The 13,973-nt window shown below is 36.1% G+C and overlaps 1 protein-coding gene across 1 annotated transcript in view; it reads right to left on the bottom strand.

Moving 5' to 3' along the window:
• Positions 1–802: 802 nt before the first annotated feature.
• ERICH2 (glutamate-rich 2) overlaps positions 803–13,973 on the bottom strand; it is a 14,700-nt gene continuing 1,529 nt past the window's right edge. Inside the window, exons 3-6 of the mRNA XM_014545686.1 lie at positions 11,578–11,762; positions 3,758–3,815; positions 2,367–2,438; positions 803–1,746 (exon numbers count right to left, since the gene is read on the bottom strand). Of these exons, the coding sequence (XP_014401172.1) occupies positions 1,625–1,746; positions 2,367–2,438; positions 3,758–3,815; positions 11,578–11,762 (437 nt within the window). The 3' untranslated portion in view covers positions 803–1,624. The remainder of the gene's footprint in view (positions 1,747–2,366; positions 2,439–3,757; positions 3,816–11,577; positions 11,763–13,973) is intronic.

The raw sequence follows: 13,973 nt of genomic DNA, 5'->3' as shown, positions 1-13,973 counted from the left end.
ATAGTTGCTTAGAGTTGCAGCTGAGAGGCCGGCAAGTGAGGCGGGGAACGTTGGAGTCTGCAGCAAGCAAGCCTCGTGCTCGCTTCAGTGCCTGGCTGCCGGCCGCCATCTTGGCTGACAGTTAATTTGCATATACTCACTGATTAGCCAATGAAAAGGGTAGCGGTCGTACGCTAATTACCATGTTTCTCTTTTATTAGTGTAGATTACTACATACCTATGTCAAGTTTTGCCAACACCCTAAGTTACACTGGTTAAGGAGAGCAAGAAGAATGAAGAATAGGAAGAGTGGGATATGATTATCCTGTATGAGCAAACCTCGTGATATTTTGACTGTTCAGATAGTTGTTTTCTCAGAACTTTCACGTTCCTTTAAAAGAAAACTAAAATCTCATTAATGTAACTAATCTGCAATATCAGTTGTAGAGTATTTTATGAACTTCTTGTGGAAGAGGACCTCTATACTCAGGTAAGCATCATCAGATTGACATATGGTGGTTTTGCTATAGTGGGGAGGAATAACAACCCCCCACCACAAATAAAAAGAAGAGCCATTTGTGAGGTCTGTGTCAGCCAGCCCTCCAGTGCTATCTGACTTCTTATGTAACTAGAGGATTATACATATCTGTCTTTATTTATCTCAGTCACTCCTATAAAATGGTGCAGAAGTTCTTCCTTTAAATGTTAGCAGGCTACAAAATGCCCAAAGAATAAACTATGCTGCAAACATTTTGGATATAACATCTGATATAAGAATAAAAATTCAAGATACACATCCACAAATCAGACTGGCACACTGAAAACAAATTACTTAGGAATATATTTCTTATTTTTACCTTAGTTACCTTACAACCTATTTTGAAGATGGCAGAAATTTATCGAGGAATACAGAATCAGCAAAATAATTTAGATTAATACATCAAAGGTGTAATATAGTTGTGTAAATGTTTCATAAAAGAATATAAACATTTCATTAGTTTTCACTACATTCATTCACTTTGTGTATACATCCTATTATTTTCCAGGTACTTGTGCAGTTGCTAGAAATACAATGGTGAAAAAGACAAAGTCGTACTTCAGGAGGTTACGTTTCCTGACTGGAAGGGAGAAGATAAAAAGGGCAAGTAATTAAATAAGAATGTCGGGTACTGATATATGTTATAAAGAACATAAAAAATGATATAAAAATACCTAAAGAGGTGGTCATGGAGGGACTAAGAGTATGATTCTGGAGCTATAATGTCCATGTACAAATCCAGGCTCTACCATTCAATAGGTATATGATGCCGGGGCAAGCTACCCATCCTCTCTGTGCCTCAGTTTTCTCATCTGCTGAATGGGAATAACAATAGTACTTACCTCATGGGTTTGTTGCATTAAGTAGTGTGTGTAGAACAGTACCTGGCACATAGTGCGATGTGTTTTCAAATATAAATTGTTTTCCTCTCTGAGTAACTCACATTGAATCAAGACCTTAATATTAGGAAGGAGTTCAAACTAATATGGATAAATTAAAGTACCTCTATACCAAATAAAGAAGAATAAAATGCAGTTTTCTTCTTTATATTTCCATGCTATATAGTAATGAAAATATATGAAGATTAAACCATAGTAGCACCTTTCATCACCCATCTTCACATTCATCAGAGCTTTCTTCACTCGGCTCCTCACTGCTTTCTCCTTCACTCTCCCCACTACTGTCTTCTTCACTATCTTCCTCATCTTCCTCACGATTTTGAGCTTTCTCTGCCACAGAAAGGAAGAGAATCACTTAATATGTTTCTTAACATTTTCACTCTTTTGAAAAATTGAAATTCTTCTTGCTTCTCCCTCCACTAAGAAATGTATATTTTGGGGACATAAGAACTGAGCTGAACTTTGTTAACTGTATAAAGGGTTAAAGTAGTAGTACAAATAAGACTATATTCTTACTGGCATAAAGATGTCTGTGGACTGAAAGTAAATTTCCAACCAGATCTATAAAATATTTTTTTAATTATGAATGTAATTCTTAAACAGAATAGGATAATTCAGAGGGCACTGGCTTTCCTTGGAATTGTGGGATAGTCCCTTTAATACAAGGGGCAATTGGCATGTTCTATTCCCTCTGAAGACTGTCATGCAAATGCCTGTGCCCAGGAAGCCCACTTTGTTTGGGTAGTTCCATCCCACAGAGAAAAGGAAGTCATCTTGACCATCCACAAAGGACAAGCTGGTTTCAATAACCATCCAAGATGACCATTAGCCTTTTCTTAACCACATCCTGAGGATGTACTTTGGCAATCTCCTGGGATAATGGGTTTTTAAATAACTAGTGACTGCTCATAGTTCTATGAGAAAGAATGAATTTCAATTTTTAAATTTACCCATCAGCAACATTTCTTCAATAAGTACTAAGAACTCCTTGGCCTCAGGATTTTCTGGTTCATAGATTAGGACTGAAAATAGACAACAGAGTGTGTATTACTAATGGTCAAAATGTTTCAGCAAACAGGCTCCTCAGAATGAGATTGAAACTGTCAATCAGAGTAAGGAAAAATGCACAAAAGCGATAAACACCAACAATTATACCATGGATGTATTTAAGTGCAAACAGAGAGTGATATAAAATAGCAGAAGAGAGGATAAGTTAACTAAAGTACAATAGGAAATATCCAAACTGAAGCAGAGAAATAAAAAGAAATGGGGGGGAAAAAACCAAAACAAACACAAAGCTGAGTATAAGATACATGTGGGACACTATGAAAACAAACTCTAATTTATGTATAATTGAAGATCTAGGAAGAAAAGAAAGAGAATAGAGTAGAAGTGATATTTTAAAAGATAATGGCTAAGAAAGGTAATGAAAACATCAACCCACAGAATTAAGAAACTCAGGAAACCTCTCAAGCCTCCTGTTGTATAAAGACAAAGAAAAACCACAACTGTCAAGTCAAACCACTAAAAACCAAAGATATAAAGAAAAAAAAAGTTGGGTAACATTCTTCTACTCAAAAATGTCCAACGGTTTCCCACTCAGAGAAAAAGTGAAGACCCTAAGCTGTGAAAAGGTGCTATGTAATCTGCACAACCTTAACCCATGACCTCTGTGACTTCATCTCCTATCACAGTTCCCTTGCTTATTTCTCCAGTTATATGGTCCTGGTTGTTGTCAGGCACACTTGCCTCTCAGCACATTTGCTATTAGTCCCGCCTGGAACTCACTTTTTCCAGATACCCACATGACTAGTTCCTCAACTTCAAGTCTTTCCATGCGGTCTCCCGGGACCATCCTATTTGAAACTGCTTTGCCTCCTCCCAGGACTTTCTACTCCTTCGTCCCTACTTTATTTTCCTAGATAGAACCTATTATTTATGACACACTCTTTATATGAGTTTTATCATCTGCCTGATACTAGATATAAATGTGGGATCATTATCTGTTTTGTTGACTGCTATGTTTCCAGTGCCTGACATATGTAGGCACTCAAATATTGGTGGAATAATTGCATGTTAAATAAGGTTTGCTGCACTACCTGACAGCAATTACTCATTATCATAAAGGTAAGGATTTTGATTTACCTTCATGGTATTAGTGGTAATTAATTAGTCTTTTTTACTTGATCTCATACCAATCAACCTAATTTATTGTCAAGGAATCACTGAGACACCATCAGGGAAATTCACTGGACTTAGGATAATCAAACCATCTTATATATTATGGAATGTATTTAGAAACAAAGAGAAGATTAGAAAACAGAAAGTATTTTGTACTTACTCATTTGACATAATTTTTTAGCCAAATGGTAGTCTTGGCTCATTTCTGCTCTTAGGAACTGGAAAACATTAAGAAATTCTCCAGATAAGTAATTTCAGAGAGAATTTAAATGTCAATTGTATACTCCCTAGAAAATATTCTATTAATGATTAACTATTTTGCTTTTAACATTTACACATGTTTTTCCAGGAGTGAGTCTGTAATCAGTTAATCAATTAAGAATATTTAAGGACTTCTCATGGCAGGGCAACATATGTAGAATGATACCTCTACTTTTCTGCAGCCACACTATACATACACTACTGAACAATTTGAGGATACATAGGCTGATTCAACCGGAGAAGATAGTGAAGACATTAATCACTTTAATATTCTTTTGGTTCAGATACAGCTTTTACTTGTGAACTTAGTCCATAATTACATGATCATACTCAGTAAAAAAATGAAGATTTACAATTATGTATATTCATTACTTTTTAGTATTGCACTCATACCATTTTGCTTTTACTATTTTTAAAATACTTTTCTTGTTACAAAGTAATACATTTTTGTATGTAGAAAATTTTAAAGCTAAATATACTCATTCTGTCCCCAATTAAAAAGCTTCTATATTTCTACCATCCAGAGATGTTTATTTTTACATCTTTATATTGTTTCCATAAATGACCACATATTTACAAAAACTAGAATTGTTCAGTAACTTTTTAAAAATACATCATGTTTATGTTCACATATCATGATCATTTTCTCCCATGGAATTAAATATCCTTATATGTTTTTTATTTACTTAGGCTGTAATTTACCAAACTAATATTTTATTATTAGTTATTTAAACTGCTTCCATTAAAAATAGCCTACACTTAGATAATTGTTCTTGCTTGTGTGTGACATCCTGAACCATATGTAGATACACTAGGTTTATTCTCCAAGAGACATGAGCATCGAGTCATACAAAAAACAACTAAACAACAACAAAAACACTTCTCACCCATTTCCATATATTTGTTAATACCCAGGTGCCATTGTAAGAGGCAGTTCTTTACCAGTTTTCTAAGTTTCTTCCATGGGTATTAGATTATATTTTCCTAATATAAACAGAATTCTTCTTTCTATAAAAAATTTTCATCAGAATCCTTATTTATTCAGATCAATAATTGCCTTACATTTTTAAAAATTGATTCTTGTAAAAGGTTAAGGCATTCATTTTCATTCCTATTTATAGTTTTCTTCCACTTTAATTATAATATCTAGTGTTTGATCTATGTCATTTTCTTCCAATATCTTGCTCTTAAATTGATATAATAATTTGGTTTGTACTTTGAATTATTAATTTGTTCCTTTAATTATTTTCTTTGTACTTTTCCTTATGTTTATTTTATTCTTTTTCTAGTTTTTGGTGTTAATATTTAGTTCATTTACTGTCACTCTTGAGTCATCATTATCATCAAAACATTTGAAATTTCAAGCATTTTTCAAATGTTTTAATATTTAGTGTTATGGTTATAACTATTTTTAAATGTTATAAGTTTAAATGTTTAATTCATGTGTCACTTAGAAGAATATCTTTTAGTTTCAAGTAATTGTTATTGCACTTATTTTTATTATGTTTATATTTTTTAAATCCTTATGGAAAATTTAAATATACACAGAAGTAGAGGAAATTGTAAAAGAAATATATGCTCCCAATTCTTACCTTTAAAAATTAACATTTTACCAATCTGGCTTTATCAATATCACTGCATCTTTTGCCCCCTCTGCCTAGACTATTTAAAAGTAGTTTATAGATAACACCTCATTTCACTTTGATTAAAAAGCCAATCACATTATTGCTATCACACCAAACAAAATTAACAAGAATTTCTTAATATCAACTAATATCCAGTCTAGTTTTTTAAACATCAGTATCTGCATTTATTTATTTTTAAAATATATTTTTATTGATTTCAGAGAGGAAGGGAGAGGGAGAGATGGAAATATCAATGATGGGAGAGAATCATTGATCAGCTACCTCCTGCACACCCACACTGGGGTTTGAGAAACCTGGACATGTGCTCTGACCAGGAAGAGAATCGTGACTTCCTGGTTCTTAGGTTGACACTCAACCACTGAGCCACGCTGGCCGGGCTCCAGTCTATTTAATGAAGTGTTATATTAATAATATTAGCTTCCAAAAATAAAAGGTGCATGGGATCCATTTCAAAGGCTCCTTTACATTGATCTATTTTTTATTTGCATTGATCTATTTTATGTTTTGAATATAAACATATTTTCTTTAATAATTCAAAAGCCAGTGAAATTAAGAAACTCATGCAATGGATATCTGGATAAAGACTTTCATGAAAGTTATTTAAGATTTCAAACTTAAGCTGAAGACAGGTTTTATTTATTTATTTTTTTAAGTGTATATATGTACTACCACTTTCTTTTTTTAAATATATTTTATTGATTTTTTACAGAGAGGAAGGGAGAGGGATAGAGAGTTAGAAACATCAATGAGAGAGAAACATCAGCTGCCTCCTGCACACCCCCTACTGGGATGTGCCCACAACCAAGGTACATGCCCTTGACTGGAATCGAACCTGGGACCCTTCAGTCTGCAGGCCGACACTCTGTCCACTGAGCCAAACCGGTCAGGGCTGAAGACAGGTTTTAAAAAATTGGTTGTATATTAAATTATTTGTGACATTCAAAATAAAGAAATGCTTAAAAAAGTAAACTAAAAACATGAATTTTGATGTAATCCTGACTGGAGAAAAAAAAATCCAGTTATAAAAGTCATTTTAAAGACAAATTGGGAAGTTTCAATTTGAATATAATATACTTTATTACAGCATTATTGATAACTTTCTTAGATGTGATAAGGGTATGATGTTAATTTGAAGAATGAATTATTCTTAAGAGACCCATGCTCAAGTTTTAGGGGTGATGTTTTATATTGTCTGCAACTTTCAAATGTTTTTGCTAAAAATATGTATTTAAGCTATATATTTATACCTTATCTATCAAAAGACAGAGAAAACTTAATAGAAACTGATGTAGAATTGACAAAAATGATAGCATAGTAGACAAACTTGTTAAAGTAGCTCTTATAAATATATGCCATATGCTCAAAAGTAGAGGAAAATATGAACATACGGAGAGAAATGATACAAAATATTTAAATAAAACTCCTGGAGATGATAAATAGAATGTTTAAAATGAATATATGTAATATTCTCATATATTAGAGAGAGAAAGGGAGGGAGGGCAGAAGGATGGGATTAACAGCAGATTATAATTGCAAAGATCATGAATTTTAAGACAGCAATAAAAATTTCTTAAATGAAATAGAGTACAGAGGAAAAAAAAGGAGCATCAGTGACCCTTGGGACAATATTTCGTGGTCTAACATATGTGTAATTATAGCCCAGATGAAGAGAGCAGGGGTCAGAAAAAAATATTTGAAGATTTAATTGAATATTTTCCAATCCTGGTGAAAACTATAAACGGATAGATCCAAGAATCCCAATGAACAGAAGAATCAAGGCACATCATAATCAAATTGCCAATAATAATAATACAGATGAAAACAATTAAAAACAGACAAAATGACATATTATAATGTAGATTACTAATGATAACGATAATAACAGACATCTTTTCTGAAACTATGTATCTTTCAGAAAGCAGTACAGTGGGGCCTTGACTTACGAGTGTCCTGACTAACGAATTTTTCGAGATACGAGCCGTCTCTCGGCCGACTTTTTGCTTTGAGTTGAGAGCTAAAATTCGGGTTACGAGCCAGCTTCAGATACCCCACCGCTAGTTGGCGCAGCGAACGTCACAGTGAACACCACAACATCAGCCCAGCATCACGTGTCTCACTCGTTCACTTTAAGATTTGACATACGAGTAATTTGAGTTACGAGCTCCGTCACAGAACGAATTAAACTCATAAGTCAAGGCCCCATTGTATTAGACAGTGGAATAACCTTTCAAATTATAGGAAATAACCTGGCAACCTAGAATCCTCCAACTAACCTATCTTTTTAAAAAGGTGAAATTAAGACTGTTTCAGACAAACAAAAGCTGAAAGAATTCACTGTCAGTAGAATTGTCCTATAAAATATACTGAAGGAAGTTTTTAAAAAAATTTCTTTATTATTGAAAGTATTATATATGTCCTCCTTTTCCTCCATTGATCCCTTGTAGCCCACATCTTTCCCCTGCCCCAGGCCTTCACCAGCCTATTGTCTGTGCCAATGGGCTATGCCTATATGCATACAAGTTCTTTGGTTGATCTCTTCCCTCCCACCCACCCATACCCACTGAAAGGGGTTTTTTTGTGTGTGTTTTTTTCAGGTAAAAGGAAAATATCAGATGAAGAGTTGGACCCTCACAAAGCTATAAAGAACACCAGAAATGGCCCTGGCTGGTATTCCTCAGTGGTTAGAGCAACAGCCTGTGAACTGAAGGGTTATGGATTCAACTCCTGGTCAAGGGCACCTACCTCAGTTGCAGATTCACTTCCTGTCCCTGGCTGGGGAGCATGTGGGAGGCAACCAGTCGATGTCTCTCTCACATCTCTTTCCCTCTCCCTCCCTCCCTCCTTTCCTCCCTTTCTCCCTCCCTCCCTTCCATCTACTCTCTCTGAAAAGCAATGGAAAAAAATATCCCCAAGGTGTGGACTGAAAAAAAAAAAGAACACCAGAAATGGTTCCAAAAAAGATATATCTTCTGCTCTGCAGGTGTGGTCCATTTGGTTAAGCATCATCCCATGCACAAGGTTGCTGGTTTGATTTCTGGGTCAGGATACATGGCACAGCCCACTAGGGGGAGTGCAAGAGGCAGCTGATGGATATTTCTCTCATTGATGTTTCTCTCTCCCTCTCTTCCTCTCTTTGAAATCAATAAAAACATATTTGGGGGGAAAAAGATATTTTCCAATTTAAGAAATCTCTTTAAAAGATATTTGACCATTTAGCACAGCCGGTGTGGTTTAGTGGTTGAGTGTCAACCTACGGACCAGGAAAGCATGGCTCAGTTCCCAGTCAGGGCACATGCCTGGGTTTTGGGCTCGATCCCTGGTGGGGAGTGTGCAGGAGGCAGCTGATGAATGATTCGCTCTCATCATTGATGTTTCTATCTCTCTCTCCCTCTACCTTCCTCTCTGAAATCAATAAAAATATTTTTAGAAAAAAGATAATTGACCATTTTTAAAAATATATATATTTTATTGATTTTTTACAGAGAGGAAGGGAGAGAGATAGAGAGTTAGAAACATTGATGAGAGAGAAACATCGATCAGCTGCCTCCTGCACATCTCCTACTGGGGATGTGCCCGCAACCCAGGTACATGCCCTTGACCGGAATCGAACCTGGGACCCTTCAGTCCACTGAGCCAAACCGGTTTTGGCAAAAAAGATAATTGACCATTTTTAAAACAAAAATAATAACAATGCATGTGGAACTTATAACATATATAGAAATAAAATGTTTGACAACAATAATAGCAAGGATGAGAAGGGGACATGAAAATGTACTATTACAAAGTTTGTACAATATACATGAAGTTGTGTAATATTAAGTAATGGTAGACTGTGACACCACAATAAGTAAAATTGTTTTGTTCTCTACGGAATTATCAGTAAATGTACATTTTTTTCCTGTGATATTTCAGGCTTCAACGCCTTTGCATATGCTGTTTGCGGTGTCAGGAATGCCTTCTCCTCTTGTTTACCCTTCTCTTCCTCCTTCCTTTAAGTTGTTAAGATGTATTCAGGTCTCTTCCTTTTATCCCATTTCTCCTGTTTCTTTTCTTAATTACTCACTTAATCCTCTGTTCCCAGAGAATTTCATAAACACTTCTACTAGCACATATTTCATTATAAATTATATATATATATTTTTAATTTTTTTATTGCTTAAAGTATTACAAAGGGTATTACATATGTGTCCTTTTTTCCCCCCGCCCTTGACAATCCCCTGGCCTCCCCTACCCCCCAGTGTCTTATGTCCATTGGTTATGCTTATATGCATGCATACAAGTCCTTCGGTTGATCTCTTACCCCCTTCCCTCCTGCCCCCCAACCCTCCCCGGCCTTCCCGCTGCAGTTTGACAATCTGTTTGAGGCAGCTCTGCCTCTGTATCTATTATTGTTCAAAAGTTTATAATGGTCTCTATTATCCATGAATGAGTGAGATCATGTGGTATTTTTCCTTCATTGACTGGCTTATTTCACTTAGCATAATGCTCTCCAGTTCCATCCATGCCGTTGCAAATGGTAAGAGTTCCTTCTTTTTTACAGCAGCATAGTATTCCATCGTGTAGATGTACCACAGTTTTCTAATCCATTCATCTACTGATGGGCACTTAGGCTGTTTCCAAATCTTAGCTATGGTGAATTGTGCTGCTATGAACATAGGGGTGCATAGATCCTTTCTGATTGGTGTTTCTGGTTTCTTGGGATATATTCCTAGAAGTGGGATCACAGGGTCAAATGGGAGTTCCATTTCCAGTTTTTTGAGGAAACTCCATACTGTCTTCCATAGTGGCTGCACCAGTCTGCATTCCCACCAGCAGTGCACAAGTGTTCCTTTTTCTCCACATCCTCTCCAGCACTTGTCGTTTGTTGATTTGTTGATGATAGCCATTCTGACAGGTGTGAAATGGTACCTCATTGTTGTTTTGATTTGCATCTCTCGGATGATTAGTGACTTTGAGCATGTTTTCATATGTCTCTTGGCTTTCTGAATGTCCTCTTTTGAAAGGTGTCTATTTAGATCCTTTGCCCATTTTTTGATTGGATTGTTTATCTTCCTTTTGTTAAGTTGTATGAGTTCCCTATAAATTTTGGAGATTAGGCCCTTATCAGATATGACATTGGCAAATATGTTTTCCCACGCAGTGGGTTTTCTTGTTGTTTTGTTGATGGTTTCTTTTGCTGTGCAGAAGCTTTTTATTTTGATGTAGTCCCATTTGTTCATTTTCTCTTTAGTTTCAACTGCCCTAGGAGCTGTATCAGTGAAGAAATTGCTTTGGCATATGTCTGAGATTTTGTTGCCTTTGAATTCTTCTAGAATTTTTATGGTTTCCTGTCGTACATTTAAGTCCTTTATCCATTTTGAGTTTATTTTTGTGTATGGTGTAAGTTGGTGGTCTAGTTTCATTTTCTTGCATATATCTGTCCAATTTTCCCAACACCATTTATTGAAGAGACTATCTTGGCTCCATTGTATGTTCTTGCCTCCTTTGTCAAATATTAATTGAGTAGTTGCTTAGAGTTGCAGCTGAGAGGCCAGCAGCGGCAGGCGGGGAACATTGGAGTCTGCCATCACTGGAGCAAGCAAGCCTCCCTGTTCGCTTCAGTGCATGGCTGCCGGCCGCCATCTTGGCTTACAGTTAATTTGCATAAGGATATGCTGATTAGCCAATGGGAAGGGTAGCGGATGTACGGCTAATTACCATGTTTCTCTTTTATTAGTGTAGATATGTGCATGTTAGTTCTCAAAGGTGGGACCTGTCTTTATTTCTACACATTCCCAGTAACTAGCATGGTGCCCATGCTTTATGTACAAAGCATTCCTCTAAACAGTGCTAGAAGAGTTTTATACCAAATCTACTCTTATTCCTGCTCCTTTTACCAGAATACTGTCAGTCAATTCTAGAATCTTCTCTCACTGCTCCCTTGGTGAAGGTTGTAAGAGAGATGAGTAGCTAGGTAAGCATCTGTACATGGCAAGGATCTTTTTACTATTTTTTTAATCCTCAAGGCTATATAATATTTAGTTATTTTAATATTTTTAAGATTCTTAAATTATAATGCACAAGTAAAGCTTACTTCTGCCATTAACTCTAATGGGGCACGAGTGTCCTTTTTTGGGCCACTGTCTTCATTACTTTCATCACTGGTGTCATCTTCACCATCATCTTTTGTTGACTTGGACAATTTATCATCAATAACCTGAAGGCAATTTTCATTATTTTTCTCCTGCTTTGCAATGACTTCATTTTTGCCCACCTCACCTAAAACAACATACATAATTAATCAATAAATATTAAAAAGTTCAAAAATTTTAAATGCTTACTCCTAAATGACAATGTAACAAGCGTACATTGTTGCCTATATGGCTTTCTGTTCTGGAGTTTTGTGTGTTTTATTTTTTCTTGACTAAACAGCACTGGTTTCCATTTTCAAAACAGGTAATAAAACTGTCAAATGAAAGAGGAAGAAACCCAAATCTATAACAATGAGTTGATGCTAATGTTAACTGTTTGGTGCTTGAAATTTTAATAAATAGAAAATATTTTTTGTTTATAAAGAATAATTTCAAGAAAAAAGAAATTAATGCTATTCTACCTCCAGAAACATATTTCTTAAATTATTCTTATAGAAGGTAAATACAAAATACAGAGCTTGAGAGTAAAAGTAAGGCTGGAGAGGCTGAGAAGCAAATAGTCCTTCTTAGGTCATGTCACTCCTTGGTTACTTGAGAATAAAGTTCTCTCTCTCTCTCTCCCTCAACACACACACACACACACACACACACACACACGGAAGAAACACACGTGGAATATTCTAGATATAACCAGAGGTTACATAACATTATTAATGATTTTCCTTAATGTTAAGTCAAACATAGATGACCCTACAATTAAAACTAAGCACCACTGAGTGACTACCCATTTAGTGCCTGGCACTATGCTGAGTCCCAGTTTCATAAAAATGAATGGTCCCTGATCTGAGAGTACTTGCAAAAACTCTAACTGGGGAGTCAGAAACATATGGAGAATTATAAAAGAGTATGGAAGAACAGTGATGAAGATGTGTGCTAGGGAAATGGGAGAACAAAGGAGTGCCACACCCCAGTCTGGGGAGTGGTCAGGAGCTGTCCAGTCTGAGTGGATCAGTTTTTCCCGGGAGAGGGGACAACATGAGCCAATACAGAAGCAAGAATGTGTGTGGACTATAATCACTCTGATGCTGCTTAAGGGTCAAGGTTAAGGCTGAAATGGTGACAGATGTGGCTGGAAGTGTAGGTAGGGGCTAGATGGATAATGGAGAGTCTTGTAGACCAGAAGCCTTGGGGACTATCTTAAGAATGAAGGGGCTACTAATGAAAGATTTTATGTAAGGAAACAAGTATGATCAATTTTGCACTTCTGAGGGAAAACTTGGAGAGCACGGTAAAAAGTGTATTTGAGGGAAGACAAAAATAAAGAGTAAGGGGAGAGATTAGAGTTGTCTTTTAAAAATCGAGATAAGAGACATGACAGGGCACTGGTAAAGTAGGGATGGAGCGTAAGTGATAGATTAGAGAAATATTTAAGAGGTAAAATCTCTATGGTACAAACTATTGAAACACTTTCCAAACTTCAGTAATTCTTATACTATCTTCATCCATTTTGATATCTACACTAATAAAAGAGAAACATGGTAATTAGCGTACGATCTTCCACATTCTCTAAAAATCAATGGAAACATATCCCCAGGTGAGGATAAAGAAAGAAAGAAATGTCATATCCTATGAAAGACACTTCTTGAAAATGCCTAAAGAAAGTTGTCATTTTTTCATGGTAAAGGGACTGGAGTCTGTGTTGATGAAAACACCTTGGTGGCTGCGGTGACTGGCAGTGGCTGCAGCAGCGGGGTGATGGGGCTGGTGCCTTCCCCTCATCAGCCCGGTCGCCTTCCACAAAGGGAGGCCAGACTGCGGCTTAGGTCTGCTCCCCAAGGGGAGCAGGGAGCAGGTAGTAGGACATCCCCTAGGGCTCCCAGTATGTGATAGGGGGCAAGCTGGGCTCTGGGAACCCCCTCCCCAGTGCACAAATTTTTGTGCACCGGGCCCCTAGTATATATATATCACCTGTACTAATTAATATTCTCCTTTGAATGTACTTTTATAACTTATATACTTTGTTAGATCATAAATATCATCCATGAAACTGATGGATTAATAAAAGTAACATATAATAATCCTAACACATTATATCCAATTACTCTTCTAAACACTACATATATTAACTCATTTTCTCTCAACCCAAAGAGGTTTTACGTTTATTTCATGCATAGATGAAACTGAGGGACAGAGAGGTTAGATAACCTGCCCAGCTTCACACTGCTAATTAAATGGTAGATCTGGGAGTCAATTAGACTCCAGAGTACATATTATTATTATTATTTTTCAAAATATGTTTTTATTGATTTCAGAGAGGAAGGGAGAGGGAAAGATAGAA

This window comes from Myotis brandtii, unplaced genomic scaffold (assembly GCF_000412655.1).
Source record: "Myotis brandtii unplaced genomic scaffold, ASM41265v1 scaffold112, whole genome shotgun sequence".
Lineage (NCBI taxonomy): Eukaryota > Metazoa > Chordata > Mammalia > Chiroptera > Vespertilionidae > Myotis > Myotis brandtii.
Note: the sequence above shows the minus strand (reverse complement) of the source record. Positions and strands in the feature narration are given on the sequence as shown.